General features: G+C 58.6%; 5 protein-coding genes across 5 annotated transcripts; 4 read left to right on the forward strand and 1 right to left on the reverse strand.

Annotated features, from left to right (window-relative positions):
• Positions 1-1,158: 1,158 nt before the first annotated feature.
• Positions 1,159-2,556, reverse strand: THITE_2054393 (uncharacterized protein; the record flags this gene model as incomplete). The annotated part of the gene is made up of 4 exons (XM_003655184.1): positions 1,159-1,266; positions 1,420-2,293; positions 2,357-2,398; positions 2,492-2,556. 4 exons carry the CDS (start codon positions 2,554-2,556, stop codon positions 1,159-1,161), a joined length of 1,089 nt encoding a protein of 362 aa, XP_003655232.1.
• A 6,102-nt stretch (positions 2,557-8,658) lies between these two features.
• Positions 8,659-10,963, forward strand: THITE_2118691 (uncharacterized protein). The gene is made up of 4 exons (XM_003655185.1): positions 8,659-9,622; positions 9,685-9,945; positions 10,009-10,624; positions 10,685-10,963. The coding sequence occupies exons 1-3, from the start codon at positions 8,820-8,822 to the stop codon at positions 10,616-10,618; spliced, it is 1,674 nt and encodes a 557-aa protein (XP_003655233.1). The 5' UTR covers positions 8,659-8,819; the 3' UTR covers positions 10,619-10,624; positions 10,685-10,963.
• Positions 10,964-12,949: 1,986 nt separating this feature from the next.
• THITE_13029 (uncharacterized protein) lies at positions 12,950-14,086 on the forward strand (the record flags this gene model as incomplete). Its single annotated transcript, XM_003655186.2, has 1 exon — positions 12,950-14,086. A coding segment is annotated over one exon (1,137 nt), but the record flags the coding sequence as incomplete, so codon positions are not given.
• A 590-nt stretch (positions 14,087-14,676) lies between these two features.
• On the forward strand, positions 14,677-17,191 carry THITE_2118694 (uncharacterized protein). The gene is made up of 2 exons (XM_003655187.1): positions 14,677-15,835; positions 15,900-17,191. The coding sequence occupies exons 1-2, from the start codon at positions 14,933-14,935 to the stop codon at positions 17,118-17,120; spliced, it is 2,124 nt and encodes a 707-aa protein (XP_003655235.1). The 5' UTR covers positions 14,677-14,932; the 3' UTR covers positions 17,121-17,191.
• A 543-nt stretch (positions 17,192-17,734) lies between these two features.
• THITE_2118696 (uncharacterized protein) lies at positions 17,735-18,918 on the forward strand. Its single transcript, XM_003655188.1, has one exon. It carries the CDS (start codon positions 17,933-17,935, stop codon positions 18,833-18,835), a length of 903 nt encoding a protein of 300 aa, XP_003655236.1. The 5' UTR covers positions 17,735-17,932; the 3' UTR covers positions 18,836-18,918.
• Positions 18,919-20,265: the final 1,347 nt, after the last annotated feature.

Raw genomic sequence — 20,265 nt, forward strand, 5'->3', positions numbered from 1 at the left:
CGACCCCAGAGGGAAAAAAAATATAAACAGCCTCGTGTCTCGTCGCCTGACGGTCGGACCATAGTGAGTCTTTTCGAGTCTCGGTGTGCACCAGTTGGGGATTTGGCTGCCTGTGGTAGTTTGCAGTCTTACTAAGATTTATTCCGTACTGTGCAATTTCGTAGATGTGTTAAGTGAAACACAGTGGCAAAAGTAGAAGATGAGTCGTGTAAACGTTCGTAACTCCCTAGGTACTGCAAAAGCCAGACATATTCATACTTGGGACGCCAAACAGAGACTTAAGACAAAGACCAACAGCTAAACAACAAAAGCACCTCTCCAAGAAGCACGCAAATTGGCCACTCCCTCACGTTCTAATGCTGCGGAGACGCAGCAGAGAAAAACAACCCCGCCGCCGAGTAACAACCATGAGGTTGCCGCCTGCCCTTGCCTCTTGTTATGCCACCGGGGCCCCTCAAAACAACGTGTAAAGCAGCCCCAAACTTGAAGCGACCGAACATCCTACATAAAACCGAGAAGAGAAAAAAAGAAAAAAGAAAAGAAAAAGAAAAAGAAAAGAAGAAAAGCCAACCAATACCCCCAGGCAACCACCACCGAAAAGCAGATATTCATCCCAATCCACCACCAAGTCCTCCAAACGACCACAAAGGGCGACAAACAGCGAAACCCAAAAGATCCAGAGTCAAACGTAAAAATCGTGCACACTCATTCCGCAAGAGAAACATCAAGGGCTAGGACCTGTCAGGACCCGCCCACCAATGCGCTCCCAGCCAGGAGCAAGAAACGTTGTGATTGATGCCCTGATGAGCACCATCCCATCCATCCAACGAACCATCCATCCATCCAGCCATCTCCAGTAGATAGCCAGGAAAACGTAAACGTAACGTAGAGCATGAGCGTGCGAGCGTGGAGATGTCCAGCCGTCCAACCGAAGATCCGTGATCTTGGATATTCAGGGAGAACGGACGGACTCCACAGCGCAGGACACATCATCCAAAGAGACCGCCCCAAATTGCGAGGCAGTGATGCTGTGTAAAAACGTTGAGCGGTTGGGCGTTGTCCGTCCAACCCGCCGTAGCTGAGTGGCGTACGGCAGAAGCAAGAGGGGCGGGAGAGAGCATGCGAGCGAAAGAGCGAGGCGCTTTTTCTCCCCCTGCCTTAATGGAACCGGACGGGGCCAGGGGCGGCTGCGGCTGCGGCTGCGGCCGCTGCGACGCGCTCTTGGATCCGTCGTTCGGTGGAAACGTAAAGTTTATCGAGGTAATCCTGGGAGAAGTGTTAGTTCAAATGCAGAAGTGCAAGGCAAGGGGCCATCTCAACTCCCTGTTCATTCCAAGCCAGGGAAGGAAAGAGGGAGGGGGGGGGGTTAAGGGGTAGTGAAAACACTGCAGGACGGACCGTCCCCAAACAGCAACATACCATAGCCTGTGCATCCTTCAAGATCTTGGCCACCTGTATGCCTGCCGAGATCAGCTGCAGGATGTTCCTGTCATCCTTGAGCGGCCGGCTCTGGTGCTTGGCGGCGTGGCGCATCTCGAGCGAGTTCTCGAGGATCGTCACGAACTGCTTGATCTGGCCGTTGTACAGCACGCGCGCGGGGATCCGGCGCTTGGTCGCGAGCCGCTTGAGCAGGTACACCCACTCGGTCCACTCGCGGTCCTGCGGCCGCTCGACAGGCCGCATGTCCTGCGTCAGCGGGATCGGAAACTGGTACTTGGCCACGAAGTCATATGCACACTGCGACAGCCGGTCGTTGACCTGGTTCAGGACACTATCCTGCTCTTGCACCAAGAGATGGGTCGGAAGCCGCGGCAGCTCCCGCTCCTGCAAGGCAATGTACTCCGGCGGGGGCTTCTTCAGGAACTGGTGAGGGCCGTCGAACTCGTCCCTGTTCGACGGCCGTCGCTGTGAGCGCGGCTTCCCGCCGCCGGCCCTGCTCTTGCTGCTCGGCGCCGCCGCGGAGCTGGGCATGGAGTTGTCTAGAGAGTAGTCCGAGAGGCTCGGCTCGGCGAGCTCATCCATGGAATCAGACGGAGAGTAGCGCCCCTGGAAGGGTCCCTGGTTGTTGCCGGGGAAACTCGGCTGTTGTTCCCATCCCCATGATCCGGCGCCCTGGAATGGGTTCTGGGAAGGAGCTGGGCTCGTGTAGGGCCCCTGTGTTATCCGGGGATTACCTGCCGCTGGAGAAGGAAAGGAGGGCTCGATGGCTGGTCGCCCGACCTGACCGAGCGGTCCCGGTGGAAACTTGGCCGGCAGGTTGTACGTGGATGCAGCGCCTTGAGGGTAGGTCAACCTTGACCGACCTGTTATTTTTCTGCGATCCAGAAAAAGGAGACGAGAGTGGCTGCCATCTTACCTCTGTGAGAGATACTGGTTGTCCCCCGTCTCGAACCCGGCGCTGTGCAGCGTGTTGTTGTAGGCCGGGCTTGGGATCGGCGTTAGCTGCCTTGCACTGCGCTGCTGGAGGCCGGATCTGGATCTCAGTGCACACCTATGAGAACCAAACCAGCGCTCGCTGGCCACAGGAGCGGGCTGACGATAGGCAAAGTCCGCCATGGCTCTCTCCTGCTCCCACAATTCACTCACGCTCCTCTCGGCCGGATAACCCAAATTTTATGACCGGTCTCCAGGAATGGCGCAAGCGATGACTGCAGTAATCTTCGGTTACAGAGGAATGGCTGGGAGAAGCAGAAATCGGAAAAGAAAACAGAAAAAAAAAGGAGAATAGCCCAAGATGGCAGGACTGCCAAGCTGCTCGCGCCAATCCAGAGGGCAGCCAGGGGAAAAAAACCTGTGACCGGGATGTCCTGGGATGTTTGGCCGTCAAAATGCAAATCCACGGGATCCACGGGACGGCGAGGGCATTCACCGAAGATGTCCTTGGGCGTTGGCAGCAGCGAAATCCGAGGGGAAAGGCCGGCCGGACTGACAATAGAGCCCACCAAACCAGTTTGAGGTGTGTGTACCTTTCTTACGGGAAAGCAACATGCCTCGATGTAAATGAGAAATGCTGTTCAGCCAGGAACAAGAGCGGAGAGGCCGGGAAGGCCCCGCGATGGAGACATATATGCTTTGCAAACGCAGTAGGGCTGGGTAACAAGGTTGATGCTGTCAGGGCAGCACGAGGCAACAAGCGACAAGGCAGGAGACCAAGCCGCCGGCAGGACGCACTGTGGGAGAGCGACGCGGCAGGTCATAGTCTCGCAGTGCAACGCAGCTGACACGCGGGGCAGCATGTGGTCCGCCTCAGGAAGAGTCGGGAAGCTGGGGAAGGCGGGAAAAGGCGATCGCGCCCTGAGAAGCCACGCATGCAGTGGCAGCGTCGTGACCTGCCGGGCGCCCCAGGTTGTGGAGAAACAGGGAACAGAGTTGGGCGATGACGAGGCACCGGAACAGAATCGAGGCCGCAGATCGATACGAGGGCTGACCAATGGGTGGCCGGGTTCGAGATCCGCTTCTCCGTCGTCAAGGTTGTTGTCGTGGGCATCGTCCTGAATGCCGCGCAAAGCACGATGCGGAACGGTAGGGTGCCGTGGTTGGGCGCCGATGGGATTCCGAGCTATTTTGCGCTGCCGCCCAACGCCCGGACACTGGATCGTTGCGATTGGTGCCATCACACCACCCCGTTCCGGAAACTGGCGGTGACGGCACGATATGATTCGGAGATGGCGGGAGGATTGGGCAGAAACACGCTTGGGCAGGCAAGCCCAACCATCTCTCAAGCCTTCAGATCCTGTCCGGTGCCACGCATGGTTGCGCCCGGCGCCCGCCCGACCCAGTCCGGGCATCGAGACGACGTGCCGACTCTAGCCTCCCACAAGCCGCCACGCGTCCCTGGTTTCGGAACCTCTCAAAAAACCAGCATTTAAAAAGCTCGACACGACCGGGATGCGCCGCCCGGCTGTTGCCAGTCCTGGAGGTCTGGACGCGATTTCGGTATGGCGGACTGCAGGATACGAAGCGCAGGCGCAGTCTGATGATGAGGAAAAGACGCTTGTCAGGAGTCGTCGCAGTACTTTCCTGGTTCTTACCCTTCCCATATGTTCACCAGAAGCTGGACGGAACAGCCAGCCCCTTCGAATTCCGTGCCCCGACCACCCCTTCCCCCCACCCCCGCCTTTTCAGCATCCCTTCAAGCTACAAGAGCCAAATTTTCGCAAGCAACCCGTATTCCGGAAGCACGGCGTTTGCCTCCGTCATGTCTGAAGGTTGGGTCGGCGGCTCTGGCGTGAACGCGCATGGCGGGAGCGGCTCCTGATTTGGTCGCCTCGAGCTATGGCCCGAGAGCAGCGCACACTGGACATCATCCAGCAAGGTCAATGCCTGAAGATAATCAGATCAGAGTCTTTCTTGTCGGTTCAATGTGAATGCCGGGCACGCCGGCGCATTTCATGAATCTCGATCCAGCCCGGACCAGGGAGGAAAGGTCGTTGACCTGCATCCTCGGCCTGGATCAGTTGTCTCGGCGTCGGGCGGCTCGACGGAGCATGTTGATGACATCACCTGCCCCATTCTGCAGGACGAAAAAGGCTCCTTTCAACCTCCACTGATGACCATTCTGGATTGCAGCCACCTCGCTTTGAAACTGCCAGGCAACGTATCGGAGTCGGCTGCCTAGATGCTGCTAGGCTGTTGATACGCTTTTGAAGGCTTCGCGAACACCTGTCTGGCGGAAGTCTTCAGGGCCAAAGCGTGCAGGGCGTTGCGCCGCCGCACATGCAAGAGACCACCACCTTCCTTGCCGAGAGGTTACAAACAGGTCCGGATACTCGCTCAGACGGTGGCTGTTTCAAGGTCGGGACGGTTCAGCAGGAGGATGGCGTCTGTGGGAAAAGGTTTTGCTGAAATAACTTCACCCGTCGGTGGCGTGGAGGCGAGCTGGCGACTTCGGGTTGTTCGTGAGTACATCCGCAGAAAGCCCTAGAGTGACGGAGCATTGTTCCTGATCGTCAACACACAGCAGGAAACCCTCCTCACTTTTGCCATGAGCCCGAACGGTGACCTCAAGGAACGAGACATCGCGCCGGGGAGGGATGGTTGGGTTAATAGGATGATCCAGCCGAATCCGTGGACTCGTCTATTTGGTGTCCTCCGATGCCCTCGTCGAAGTGCCGCACGACGAGCCATCTTCGACTTTGCAAAAGAGCACATTGTGGTTGGAGATGCCTGGTTCATGTAATGTGCAAGACACCGAGAATCCCTGTCGAGAAGCTGGACGTTGACCACAGTTATCAGGGTCCTCCTGCCCGAGCTCCCATGGGCATCGGATAACGCGCATCAGTTGGGTGTCGTCTGTTGCTGGACCAGAGAGCAGGCTGTCCATGATGGAACGGTGCTGTGCTTCTTTGGGGAGGCGCGTCTCTCAGGAGCCCGCTACCGCCGAGCTGAGCGTGAAACCCACCAAGTCCATGCCGGTGCGACGTTCTTAAAGCGTTGAGAGTCCGGTGAAGGAGCTCACGGCCCGCCCTCCGCCCGTCAAGACCATCGAGTCGCGTGGTGTGTACTCGAGTGGGCCTCAAGGCCAACAGACACAGTCAAGGCCAAGGCCGCTCGCACAAACCTTGAACTCGCCCTGGATACCCAAACTCGGCCGTGGGGTGTCTTATGTTCACGCCAGTTGAAGACAAGAGAGGACGTGTCTTTGGGCGGAATATATGAACTGGCGGGGCACCGAAAGCTTTGCCAGTCCGCTCGCATGCCCGGAAATTAAGAGAGCGAGGATAAGCCGGACCAGGGCTCGAAGATCGTGAGTTACTCCGCAGTGACTCGCAACATTCTCAGCTTGGTCGAGACTCCCATCATGAGCTCCCCCGCCCTACACTTCTCTCGAAGTTTGGGCGGCAATTGCGGGAAGAGCCCAACGCCCGTACTTGCCATCGATGCAACCAGCCGGATCCAGCGTCACTCCTCGGTTCGGCACATCTCAGACTCGTTCAAGAAAGAGTCAAACAGGTGTAACATAACCTCCGGTTGCAGCCAGACCCTGCCGCGAGCTTCACGTTGCCTATTGGGTAGACATCCAGATCTAGACGGCGCCGGGTCGTGTGCGCATCGTCTTCAATACGTGGGCCATCAAATGGTTGAGTGGTTCCGAGATGGCCCAAAGCTGAACAAGGTGAGTTCTCAATCCCCAATTAACTTATTTGGAGCGAAGTCCCGAAACTCAGCTCCCCAAAGGCTGGGTAAGGGTGCGTCAAGCATGACCGAAGCCGACTCAAGCTGAGCGTCCGAGGACATGCCCGCCTCGGTCAGCAGACGTTGGCCACTTCCATTGGCCACCAGGCATTGGCCGAGGATGCTGTTCGCATACATCGCTCGGAGTCCACTCATCAAACACCGGGCAGCGCCGCGGCGGCAGTGGGAATCGAGACATGGCAGCTTCCTTCCCACAGCTGCACGCAACCAGCGCGCTCGAGAAATTCGAGAGAGCCCGTGGCCAAGACAACGCAGTCGGCGGCAGTCGCGGATGTGGTGGCCGTGAGATTGCAAGCTGGCACTTGTGCACTTTGCGCTGGCACTTGCTCTCGTCCTGTGGATGCTGCAGTCAATGTGCGGTTCTGCACAACAGCTGGCGAATGCGAAGGCCGCGTGGTCCGGTCTCCCCTCTCGAGCTGGTCGAAGGAGTGGGCTAGCGCGACTGCAGTGATGCGTTGGCATTTTGTCGCCCACACCATGCCCCCTGTTGGTGTTGCAGGGGAGCCGTTTTCACCAGGCCTGATAGGTCCGGATCGCTTCTTCTGCCCCGCCGAGGGCGCCCCATCAGTCAACAGAAACAGGAAAGCAGCAGCGGTCAACAGCGGTGTGCGACGCAGGCGTGCACGACGCTGGCCTATGGGAGCTGCAGAAAAGTGCTGCCAGCTCAGTATGGAGGTTGGAGCAAATGTGACAGCCCGTCGACACGCAGCCAGAGGCGGCAGCAGGAGCGCGGATTGGTGAAGGGAAAGCGAGGAAAAGTGGGAAAGTGCAAAAGTGTGCAGAAGTGGTGGAAGAAGCGGGAGGACACATTGCGATGGACATGCGCCCAGAGACACAGCAGAAGCGGAGCCCGCAATGTCGTTGGATGCAACGGCAGAAACAGGAAGGAAGGAACGTCCATCATCTCACAAGGATTAAAACCCGACTGCCCCTTCTCTGCCCAACTGGTTGCTTCTCTCCCTCGAAATTTTCCAACCAGAGCCTAACGACCCGCACGACGTTCCTGCCCAACTCGCACACCAATCTCGACCTGGACCTTCCTGCTTCACTTTTCGCTGCCTGACCTTTACCCCTTAGCCTTGTTGCCTTGAAATACGCCAATCCCTCTCCTGGACACCCGTCGTCGTTTCCTGCTCTTGCTTCCACGCTGCAATCACACACCCGAAGGATCACCTGCGTTGTCCCAGACGCAGTGTTTGCAGCTCAGCACCCTTTCAGCCCAGAGGATCTCCATTTGCCGCAAGGTCTATTGACGCGCGGGAACACGCGCTGTCTGCCTACCGGATTCTCGGAGCAATCATTTTTGCTCTGAATGCCTCCAGGAATGACTGCCATGGTTATGCCCCGGACCCAGCCCATGCCCGGCTTCAATCACGTTGAGCTGGACGAGGTTCACAGCCCCTCGAGGTATTTTGTTTTGCTTTCATATTCTCTTCTGGGAGGCCCTTGTGTTTTCAAAGTTTGTTCACGTTCTGTCGCAACAAATGTATTTTCCTTTCCTTGCATTTCAACAGGCCGACCACCTTAGTGAGGCGAGGCCGGATAGCTAGCGCCGAGTTTGCCCAAGGATCAGCCGCACGGAGCCGTTGAGGAGCATCTCCTGGAGAACCTTTCTGGAGAACCCCCCTGGAGACCCCCCTGGAGAACCATACTGCCGGACACCTGCCGAGGACAGCCATGGATGATTCGTGCCCTGGTCAGACTCGTCCGAGTCGGGAGACTGAACAGCCGACGAGCCTCGCGCTCGGACGGCTGCTTCACAGAAACGTTTTCTTCATCACTTGCTCTTCGGAGCGCTCAGTAAGTATCACCCGCCACATTTGCCGGACAGGACCGACTCAAAGAAGACAATTCCCTGGATCTGCCGTGGACCCTCAATGAACTTCCCCGTTTCTGGTTTGCGTCAGCCGCTAGGCCACACTGGAGACCTTGAAGTTGATGCCACGCCGGAGATTTTGCCTCGACCCTTTAGACGGCACTCTCTTTTGCGCGAACCGGAGACCCTCAGGCCAAGCACACTAACACCAGCGGCCCACGACATGACGTTCGCTCGCCTCCAACCACCTGACCGGATATCGCATGGGGAGCACTCAGAGCAGCAGCCATGCTGAGGCGCCACTGTCCAGAATCCTGTGTGTTCCATAACGCCGCTGAAGAACCTGCTGGATAACCGGATCGCTGCAACCACACGCCCTTGCCCTTTGGGGAGCTGGTCATGGTATGGCGGTGTCTTGCGCTTTCTTCGAACGACAACGCCCGGTTATTTGCCGTTGCACTCTGCCCAGGATTGCCCAGGATTGTCCAGGATTACCAAGGACCGGATTGCCTGAGCGCTGAATTACTTCTCGGCTTAAGGCCACCCCACTGTGCTCTTTTTCATACTGCGGCCTCATTTCCACCGCCTGGAACTGGATATCAGCGCGCTCAGTTTGGTCTGTAGTCTCCGTCCGTGGCACCCGTAGAGCCTTCAACTAACGTGTCTTGCTGTGCAGGAACAAAGTTGTGCCATCTGACGCCGTCTCCTTTCAAGTCTTGTCGTCTCATATCTGCATTTTGCCAGAATAGTGGTTGAACAGGACACTAACCTTTAACCCAGCGACTACAGCTTTGCTGCTCAGCCAAACATGCTTTCGTCCAATGCTTCTGGGATGTTTTCCTATTGTCAAACAGGACCAGCGGACCTGGCCGGTTCGTCCTGGGAAACGACAGTTGAAGGATCACAGAACTTCCCTGAGCTTGCCGACGCCGCGGATTATTATACGGGAGAAGCGGAGGACTTTGCCCTTCCCTTCGGCCAGAACACCCCCAAGCCGGACCACCTGGATGCCGTGGATGACTTTCAGGCCAGATGGGCTCCGGCCGTCCCGGTCGAGAGCAAGGCTCTGAAGGCAGAGCCCATGCGGAGAGAGAGTTCGCGCAGCTCTATGGCGAGCCACAAGAACAGGAGCAGCAAGACTTCGACGTCCTCGTCCAAGAAGAGCCGGACAAGGCTGCAGTCGATCCTGTCTCAGGCGTCTGCACAGATGTCCAAGCTTGACATGTCAGGTAATGCATCATCAACCTACGCTCAGGGCCGCGTCATGGATGTGCAGCAATACCTCGCTCAGGACCTGGACACGCTCGCTGTCTCACCCCAGGTGAATGGCGCTGCCTTCTACCCCGGGCTTGTTGCTTTCCCGGACGGACTGCCCTACTCTGGAGACTTTGGCGCTGCCATGACCCAGCATGTGAATCCTCAGATCTTCGATGCCGGCCTCGTCGCCGCTTCGCCTCATTCTTGGGGCTCGCTGAGCCCCGTGGATTCTCGCATGTCTTCTCCCGGCCTGCAGGATGGATCAGACGATGTATGGTCTGCGGCACCCTCGGCGTCTTCCCCGGGAGAGAGCCAAAACTCGAATTCGCCCGCTCTGCCAGGCCAGTCACCAGCGTAAGTTGCGATTCCGAACTCTTCGTTTCTCTTCAGTCTTCCTTACGTTCCTGGGGCCGCAGAATGAACCGGAAACCGGATGGATCACAATACGTCGTTTCTGAGGACCTGCACGGAAGCCTCGTGCCCACCGCGAGCGAGGACGGTTTGGCTCCGCCACACCCTGCTTTTAGCTCTCGTCGTTCGAGCGGCGAAGGTGAGTCCGCGAGGGACCACTTTCTCTACAAGAATGCTTTCCCTCAAGCGGACGGCCTGTTCCATTGCCCATGGGAGGGCCAGGCGAGCTGCAACCACAAGCCGGAGAAGCTCAAGTGCAACTACGAGTAAGCTTCTGGGCAACTTTGCTCATTCATGACGGCTTCCATTCCACTAACTTGAGAATGCAGCAAATTTGTGGACTCGCACCTCAAGCCGTATCGCTGCAAGGTTGAGGGTTGCCAAAATGCCCGGTTCTCGTCCACTGCCTGCCTCCTCCGCCACGAGCGGGAGGCTCATGCCATGCACGGCCACGGCGAGAAGCCGTATCTGTGCACGTACGAAGGCTGTGAGCGTTCCATTGCCGGCCACGGTTTCCCCAGGCAGTGGAACCTGAGAGATCACATGAGGCGTGTGCACAACGACAACGGCCCCACTGCCCAGCCGGCTTCTCCTCCCCAACCGGGGGCCACGGCGTCCGCCAGGGGCCGGAAGAGGAAGAGCGATGTCCAGGAGAAGCAGCCCAGCCAGGAGAAGTCCAACTCTCGGAAGTCGGCCCACAAGGCCGCACCGGAGCCTACCACGACAGCTCCCAAGCAACCCGAGCCCGTCCCCCAACCGGAGATTGACCAATGGTACGAGCACCAGAAGGCGCTCCAAACCTTCATCCAGGGGTTCGCACAGCCCGACGACCCTCAGACCCTCCAGTACATCAAGGAAGCCCAGGAGCACCTGAATGCCATGGGGAAGATCTCGCACGGACTCACCCAGGAATCCTACCGCCGGTCTTGGAAAGGTTGAGCGAATGTGAGCCGGCACTCGCTTCTCTGGCTGCTGAGCAGCCGGCTGATTCTTTCGGTTTCTCAGTCAGCTTGAATCCCTCCTCGGCCTGGACTGGACTTGCTGTGTCCGACGTGATGGTCTGCGAGTGCAGAACTTTCACGTAGCCCGGATTTTTCTCATGCAACTGCAGCCAGGACTCGGGCCAGCCGATGGCCGTGTTGAGCCCAGCGCCCAGCTGTGGTGCGCCGTATGTCACCGGGGATGGTGACATGGTTTCACCCCCCCTCATGAATCCTCGGGAATGCCAAGATGGAGTCTTTGCGTGACAGCACTGCCACGTCTGCCGTTCGTGCAGCGGCGCGGCTAAGCAGAATTGCTTCATTTGACTGCCTGGGTTGAAGCGGGGAAAAGGGGGGCAAAGGGGAAAGGGAAAGGGACCATAAATTGGATCCTAGATGGCTCAGCCTCGTTCACCGCGCGGGGCAATTGGGAGGAACGCTACGGACTATGATGATTGATGATCATTTTTGGGGGCTATTTGGATTCTAGTTTGGATACTTGGACTTGTAGTTAAACAGTTTCTGGTGATATCGGGCTTCTGGATATTGGTTTGGTTCTGGCAAGGGATTGGGAAGACATTGTACGCCTCAAGGCGATGGGTTAGTAACAAGCATGTGTGTATGTTGATTTGCTTTTGATAGAGAGCTGAGTGACCAGCGGGATTGTGCTTCAGTATGCCAGACGCAAGGGGTGCTTCCGGCGGGTGTTCGTATTGGGCTTGTCGAGTGCCGCCGGAGCTGCATTCATATCACCAGCCCCGGTCTTCAGAGAATATCCTTTCCATCCTTTCACGGGTCCTTACCTCCTATTCACAGATGTGAGGTAATCCAAATAAACTGAAACCCATATCTATCTGGTCTGCCGCGAATCTGCCCTCAATCACTGCTCCACCCGGCCCGTTGACTATCTGACAGGCCGTCATACCTAATGTGCAGTGTAGTCTGTATTCCGTATGTCAGCAGGGTTCAGCAATCGCCAAAGCAATTGCAAATGCTCTCCAAGGAGTCCAGTGGTGCATCCCGCGCTGGAATCGCTGATTCGGCCTCCTAAACAGGACCCAGCGCGTACAGAGCCTTGGCGGCTCGCATCATGCAGAGCTATCTGACCTACGCAGTTACTACAGTGTATGTACAAGCAGGTGCATACACTAGTAGTACTCTGCAGTTTGGGGTTGTCGGCGACTTGCGAGAGCCTCTCCATTGTGTAGAGTTCTGGGCGACTTGTGTTGCATGCAGATCTGAGAGGCTGAGAAGGGACGGAAGCGTACTGTGTTGCCCTGTTCACGGCCGCCTCCTGATGCGCTGTGTAGTGTAGTGGTCTGTGCTGGCTGGCCCCACAACTTAACGTTAAAACCTTGAAACTTTGAAACCTTGAAACGGAGGTGGAACGAACAGGTGGCCCCACTTGCCAAGAAAGGCGCAAGCTCAGCCCACGGGTGTTGTGATGAGTTTCGGGTTTCGACTGAACTCCTCCGACGGATCCTCCAAAAGTGGCTCATTCGCTGTCAACTGCGGGAGCTCAACAAACTAAGAGATCGCCAAAAGAACCTCCGGGCTCTATGGTTTGGTCCTCTTGTTGATCGGCGCACGGCGGCCCGGACTGTCGCTCCCATTCCCAATTGCGGTAATCCCTCAGGCGTGACATGCGGCGGCGGAGCCTCTGAAACGCCGAACGATGCCTTTTCGCGCCTTGGTCGTCTCAGTCCGAGGTCTGGGAACACGAGAGATCGCCGACGAGCCAACCGATGGTCATTGATGATTAGCTGCGCCGTTCGGATGCACGGATTGCCTACCTCCCTAGGTATTTAAGCTTATATCGAGTCAGTGTGACAGGGATGAAACTTTGAAGCCCGGGAAGGTATCGCCACAAGGCCGCCTTCTGTCTGCTCTTACAGGCACCCTCTTCTGGCGAATGTCCTCTACATGAGTAATTCTTCAGCATTCTACAGAAGCGGGCTGCAAGAATGCCCGGTGACCACCACCTACCCGCTTCTTTCCGTGATCTCGACTCCTGATTGTCTTGCTGGGCTGGTCCTTAATCGACTCACTCGTCTTTCATCTCAACCCTCCATTCGACATGGGGCTATCACTGCAGTTCCTTGCCCTCTTGGTGAGCTCGGTCTTGGGTCAGAGCGACCTTGGCCATGCCGAGATATGCGGGCTCGGCTCGTCCATCATACCCCCCAGCGGCCAGGTCTGCTTAAGTGACCCTAGGTCTTTGGTGTCGGCGCAGAAGAACACTTCAGGCTCGTCCCCTGATGAGGGCACACACTGCCGAGATGGCCATTGTAGCAGCCCACGACAGCATGCTTGGACGCACTCGTCGCCGTGTTTCCAGGGCCCCGGGTCAGAGCACCCAATCTGCGTATTTACCGATACGGTATTTGCTGGGGGGAGGGGCATCTCGCTGGTCACGACGCGTCAGCGAGCGAACCACGTCGCCCTCAGCCCGGCATTCACCGAGGCTGAGATCACGATGGGAATCAACCAGGACCTCAACCGGACCGTCCCCGCCAAGTACGAGATGCGCGAAATCCCCGGCAAAGGCATGGGCCTCGTGGCCACCGAGCACATCCGGCGCGGCGACTTGATCTTGGCGAACACGGCCTCGCTGATGATCGACTACCGCGCCTTCAACGAGCTCACCGAGGCGCAGTACACCGAGCTGCAAGCTCAGGCCGTCAGCAGCCTCCCGTCTGCGCACCGCGCCGCCCTGCTCAACCTTTCCACGCACAGCAGCCGCGACGGCCTCGCCGACGCAGAGCTCGTCAACAAGATCGCCGCCACCAACAGCTTCGACATCGACCCGTGGCCGGACGACACCGATCAGCACCACAGCTTCTTCGTGCTCTTCCCCGAGATCGCCCGGCTCAACCACGACTGCCGCCCCAACGCCGAGTACCGCTTCGAGCACGCCGCGCTGGCCCAGCACGTCCACGCGGCGCGCGACATCGCCCCCGGCGAGGAGCTCACGCTGTCGTACGTCAACCCGCTGATGACGCGCGCGCAGCGGCTGCAGCGGCTCGAGCGGAACTGGGGGTTCCGCTGCGGCTGCCCGCTGTGCGCGCTGCCGCCGGCGCGGGCGGCCGAGTCGGACGCGAGGATCGAGCTGGCCAGGAAGCTGAAGCAGGAGCTGGGCGCCTGGGACGCCGGGAGCCGCGCGACGCCCGAGATGGCCGAGCTGCTCGTCAGCCTGTACGAGACGGAGCGGCTGTGGGGGTCCATGCACGAGGCGTACACGCTCGCCGCGCTCGAGTTCAGCGCGGCCGGCGACGCGTGGACGGCGGTCAAGTATGCGCGCCTGGGCATCGAGTGGGGGATTCCAATGGTCGGGGAGCACGACGAGGACCTGGCCGAGCTGAGGAGCCTCGCCGAGGATCCGTGGGCGCATTGGAGCTGGCGGAGGAGGGTGGAAAGGGACGGGTGAGTTTATGGGACTTCTTTTTGTGTGAGCATGAGAGGGCGATTCGGGGAATGGCGTTGGGGGAGTATGGATGGCCGGAGCCAAGTCAGTTGCTTATCGGGCTGTGTCCCACGGTCCTGCGGTGCAGGAGCGGGAGCCGAGTGTTTGGATAAAGGCCGCAGAATAGAATCCCGCCCATCGCTTTGTGTTGAGCAACACCGAGTTTGCCGGGCATTTTCTTCCTGTGCAGGTTGTCCTTGAACAGTTTTGAGCTCGTGTTCCGTTCCAGGTGCGTCCCTCAGTGCTGTGTATCAAACAGAGACACCATGATGATGGTCATTGCCATTTTGCATGGCGAGAGTCGTTGCAATCATCAGTGTCATCGTCTGCGATGATTGCGTTCGATACCTTGCATGAAAAAGCTCTGTGATCTACCACAGGTACGCTGCTAGGTGTGCAAATAACAGCAAGGGCCTGCTGTGCTTCATACCTACCTAGGAAGCACCTGCTCCCTTCCATTTCTGTCAAAGGCCTACCACCCGTGGACAGGAATTGGCCCACTAACTACCTGATTGTAAGGAGGGAGTTGCAGCGCAGCGGTTCAGGGTGAGTGCGGGGTAACAACCACTGCAAGCACTTGCGCCCCCCATCCTTGGCAGTGATGTCAATGCCCAAAAACAAACCTACAGCCCGAGAGCAACCGACTCCAACTGCTCGAGTGAGTGCACACAACACCGCACCGGCAGCAACCAACTCCGTGCCTCAGCACTCACCCCGTCCGGCGTCCCTTCTCTCAACCACGGACTTTCGGCCGGACAGCATCTCAACCATCCAGACCCCGGACCTATCTATATCCAGCCACCCGGCGCGATGGCCGCCGAAACCCCCGCGGCCGACCCGGCCAAGGTGACTGAGGCGATCAAGGCGATCCGCGAGGCCCGCCCGCCCACGACTGACCAGTTCACGTATCTGACCATCATTGAGGCCAATCTCTGCCCGGAAGTGCTCCCGGCGCTCAACGAAGTCCTCCAGGACGCCGAGCTCACGCAGGAGATCGGATGGGACCTCGTCTACAACCTGGTCGGCCTGCCTGGCGCCGAGGCCTGTCTCGAGACGGTCGCGCGGCTGGGAAACCCGCGCGAGGTGATCCTCAAGGTGCTCGAGACGCTCGAGCTCTTGGGTGATGATGAGGGTGAGGGTGAGGGCGAGGATGGGGATGGGGATGGGAATCAGGAAAACCAGCAAACAAAACCACCGTCCCGGTCCGTCTCGTCGACGCACAAGTTCATCACCCTCCTCGGCATGCTCGCGATCCTCCACAGGCGCATCAGGACTAAGTACCCTAGCCGCTTTCTCACGCAGACGCTGCAGACCGTCTTCAACACGTACCGCCCGCGTCCGGAGATGACGGCAGCGGTGATCAACCTGGTGCACAGCCTGTCCGGCAGCCCCCGGCCGCCGCTGCCCACCCGGCAGTCGAGCATCAACGTGGCCAACCCGGACCAGGACGGCGACGCGTCCAAGAACGCGCCCGACCCGGAGGCCGACGAGCGCGAGGACCCCACCGAGGGCGAGCTGCAGCAGAGGCTGCTGCTGAGCTTCTCCACCTGCATCCTCGAGGCGTACGTCAACGGCAACAGCATGGCATGGGCGGCCCGGCTGCTCGAGTTCTACAACCCGGCCAAGGTCGTGCCGGGGAGGAGGACGCTCATGGCAGCATTCAGGAAGGACCAGGAGTTGCTTGAGCGAGATGCGATTGTGGGGAAGCTGGTGGTGAGTGTGTATCCCTTACTCGACTATCGGAGATGCCGTACTAAGAAGGACTATCTCGCTGCAGGCTTTGATCGGCGACCTCGGCCTCGACTCGTGCTCCAAGACTTTCATTCACCAGCTCCGCGACGGGCCAATGCACAGCGAGCCGCTGTCTGAATCCGGCCATTTCTCCAGCGCGGATCAGATCGCGCTGTCGACGGGCGGCTGCGTGATCCTGCTCGCCTACTGGGTGTTCTCCGCCGCCGTCTTCAACGCTACGCACCCCGAACCTGAGATCCACCTCTTCCCCGAACACTACGCCCTGCTGGACAAGTTTTTGCAGGACGACGCGCACGCGCAAATCCAGAACTCGGTCGGCACCATCGAGGCGCTCCTCACCGTCGGCCTCTGGCTGCACTTCAACGGCCGCGTCTCGGCCGACCCTACCTCCCCGCTCACCGACCTGGCCACGTCGCCGGAGGACCCGACCTCGGACTTCATGCGCTATGTTCACCTCACCACCCTCGTCGCGCTCTACCACCCGCAGCTGCAGGTCCGCAACGCCGCCAGCGTGCTCGCAGGGCTCGTCCTGCACGCCGACCCGTCGGATGACGACCGGCTCAACATCCTCGCCGACCTCCTGGAGAACTGCATGTTTGCCTCGCTCAAAGCGCGCGCCGTTGCCTGGCTGCGCGAGGAGCTCCTCGCCGCTGCCGCCTCGCCCTCCCCTTCTTCCCCAGCCGCCGTCTCACGACCTCCGCCATCAGCACCTCCACCACAACCACAACCACAATCACAGCCAAGCGAACAATCACAACAAGATGAACCACGACGACAAGAACAGCAGCAGCACACAAACCTCTTCGCCACCCCGCAGGCCCTCGAAACGGTGCAATATGCCGTCTTCCCCCCGCTCGCCTCGCTCCTCGACCTGCCCGCGACGGACCTGGCCGAGTACCTGTCCGCCAACATGCCCTTCCTCATGCAGGCGGTCAACTTCGCCCTCTTCCTGTGGGGCGGGGCTTCGTCCTCCTCCTCCTCATCTTCGTCCTCCTCTCCGCCAGCTGCTGGCGACGGCGGCGGCGAGGGCGGTCGGCCGGGAGGAGCAGCAGCAGGCGGCGCCTGGCGACACGTCGTGCCGCCGAGTATGGAGGCGGCTGTGAGGGAGCGATGGGTTGAGCCGCTGAGGGTGGTGGTCGAGCGGGTGGTGGAGCGGGAGGGCGGGCATGGTGGCTTGCTGGAGGGGGAGGTGGGCGTGTTGAGAGAGCGGTTGGGGCGCTTGCGGGGAGCGGCGGTGTCTGTTTAGAGGGGGGAAACCCCTCATGGCGGCGGGAACTCTTAAGGGTCGGGAAGGACGATGAGGAGCGGCGAGCTCTGTCCGCCCCATGCTCCTCCCCGCCTCCCCACAACACCTGTTTTCTTCCATTACATCTTGGTGTTCAGCTTTGTCAAAAGTAATGATGCGGCCGGAGTTCCTGTCTTAGGCTTTTGCCAACAACTGCTGAGCCGTACATATCATCATGCTTCACGGCGTCTTCTGCACAGTTGCTGTATCGCCTCCGCGCTCGCGGACTGTGTCTCCTGCACAAGGATCGTGGCGGAGAACATCCTGTTTGCGCTGCCCCGTTTAGCCGCCCGGCCTTTGTTGGAACGGAAGCACTCGAGAAGGCTGTTCTTGCCAATTCCTCCGAGCTAAGAATTTGCTGACCTCGGCCCCTCATTCACACGAGCGAGCGCACAAAGGTCAATGGATGGCGGGGCTGCTCCATTGTCGCCGAGTACGGCGCTCGCCAGCGCCATTGTCGAGATGTTGTTCACACTCTAGCCTACTGTGTGTTTGTTGCACAAGCGCTCTCTTCATGCCGTGAAGTTTCCGTGTCTGGTCGAGCAACAGTTTGGACCGATCCGCCGGGGTCCCAGATTGGTACTCGAACACCACCAGAGAACTCGCCACCGGCCTGAAGATATATAATAGCCGGGTGGATGGAGTCATACTCAACTCCTCTCACACAAGTAGCCACAACACCGACAACACCAACCCGTCTTTTTGCCCTTTGAAGACCTTCGTGACATACGTCTATCTATATAGACCTACCTTTACCACCCACTGGGGACATCATGGCTACGCGACCTAGCATCCCCTACTACGCTCCGGCCGAGCTCCTCCCCGCGCCTCTGCCGACGGTGGCGGAGATCCGCGCGTCGAAGCAGCGCCTCTCGGAGTGGTACGAGACACCTGTTGTCCGCGTCGGCGACCACTACGCCGTCAAGTACGGAAGACTCACCTCCATCCAGCAGGGCGAGAACATGCTCTTCGTCAAGCAGTCCAGCAGCGTCCCCGTTCTGACCGTCTACGCGATCTTCGAGGACGAGGAAACCAGGTATGCTTTCATCGTGATGGAGTACATCCCCGGACGGAATCTGGAGGGCGCGTGGAAGACGCTCGGCGCCGCCGAAAAGCGAGACATCGTCTCGCAGCTCCGCCGGCACATGGACGCCCTGCGCAGCATCCCGTCGCCCGGCTACTACGGCGGCTTCTGGCGGCAGAGGATCCTGGACCATGACTTTCTCATCCAGGACGTGGCCGACTTCGGCTACCCGTACCCCGAACCGGAGCTGTGGGGCCCGTTCGAGACCGAGGAGCAGTGGGCCGACGGCATGTGGCGGTGCCTGCACAAAGCGCGCAACAACGTGCTAGCGCAGAAGAACGTGTCGCCAGGCACAGTGGACCGTTATCTGGCGTACCTCCGGCGCCAGTACCACGCCGTCTTCAAGGGGCACAAGCCCGTCTTCACGCACGCCAAGTTCCAGCGCGACATCGTCTTGCTGAGGGAAGACGGGACCGTCGCGATCACCGGCTGGACACACGCCGGGTGGTATCCGAGCTTCTGGGAGTACTGTGCTAGCGTGGCGGTCCTGGGACACCATGACGATTGGGACGAGATGTTCTTTGAGATCCTGGATGAGTATGCCGCTGAACTCGGTTGGTTCATACACCACCGGGCGACGATAGAATGGTAGACTGGGCTTAATGGCAGCTGCAAACAGGAGTAGTGGGAGAACTGAAGGTGGTGAATAACATTGGAAAGAAGGAAGGAGAGCGTTGGGCGGCAAGTGTTTCGGAGGCGGCTTCTAGAGTAAAATAGAGAAAAAAGAGTTGTTTTGTTTTTTATAAAGAGTTAAAGAGTTAAGGTAGCAAGGATTGATCCAGGGCATGACATCTAAAGGAAAATGAAAGACCTTCCCTTCCGCTCCCTTCCCCTTCCCCCCAACCCCCATCACCAATGCACCCACCCCACTGGGCTAAACCATCGACCTTCATCGACCTTTTGTCACAGAGCAGACAAAGAGCCACTAAGGTCACCACCAAGTCCTGCTGGCCGGTCCGCTATGGGGCATGGGGACGGTATGGACATTCACTCACGCGCTGTGCAGTAGGTCCCAGCATCATTTCTGAGAGTGCCGGTTGGCATTGTCGGGCCTGCGGTTGCCCACCTCGCGGTATCACAGTTGTCGGCGCCAAGAGGCCGGGACTCCGTTCCAACCCAACGGTGTGAGAAGGGAGAGGACAATGGAACGGCCGATGCAGCATTTCGTTTCGCTCGAGCTGAACCGGCTGAGGCGTGGCCATGTTTTTCTGTCCGCTATCTTGCCGCACTGGATCAAACGAATTTCGACATTTCACGGAGCGCTTTAGGTACGGAAATAGGACGATTGGAGCACCCCGAACCCGAGCGGAAAAGTTCACTGGAACTCGCTGAGCGATGTGATGATCCCCTTGTTGTGCTTACGGAGTTACCCCAGACCTCAGCGTCCACAAGTTCGCCTAGGTGAGCCCATGCGCCCGGGTTGTGTGCGACTCCTTACGCCTGGCTGCTCCCGTTCAGTCAACAATATAGTAACCTCTCCCTCCAAATTTATTACAGCACTCAAGCCGGTAGTTAGCCAGGCCAAAGCGCCCTTCCGAAAATTCGCAAAGCAACCCGACAATGGGCGACAGTCCTATCCGCCAGGACTTCTAGCCCGGCTCCCGGATAGACAACAATATGACCATCATCACTCCTGCCATAACCACCATCACCACCACCAGTACATCGGGCGGAGGTGGTGGTAGTTGTGTCGGCGGGGGCGGGGAGCGGATATCTGCGGGGTGAGGCGGTGGTGGTTTTTGCTTAGGCTGGAGGTAGCGGCGTTTTTTTGGGCGTGCGTGTTATTGCGGTGGGTGTGGGTGCCGAGGTGGCGGCCGCGGAGAAGGGGAGGTGAGATTCTCCCTTCTCTCCTTTTTCTTTTCTTTCTTGCTCTTTTTCTTTTTCTTTTCTTTTTTTTTTTTTCTTTTTTCTTTCTCCTCCTTTTTGCCCACCTGGATTTGTTTTCTCCGTTGTGTTGGTTGCGCGGAGTAACGTTCAGGGGGTGGGGATATAGCGCAAGGGCCTCCGGCCCCGGCTGGACCC

The sequence above is a fragment of the Thermothielavioides terrestris genome, chromosome 4 (genome assembly GCF_000226115.1).
Source record: "Thermothielavioides terrestris NRRL 8126 chromosome 4, complete sequence".
NCBI classification, from domain to species: Eukaryota; Fungi; Ascomycota; class Sordariomycetes; order Sordariales; family Chaetomiaceae; genus Thermothielavioides; species Thermothielavioides terrestris.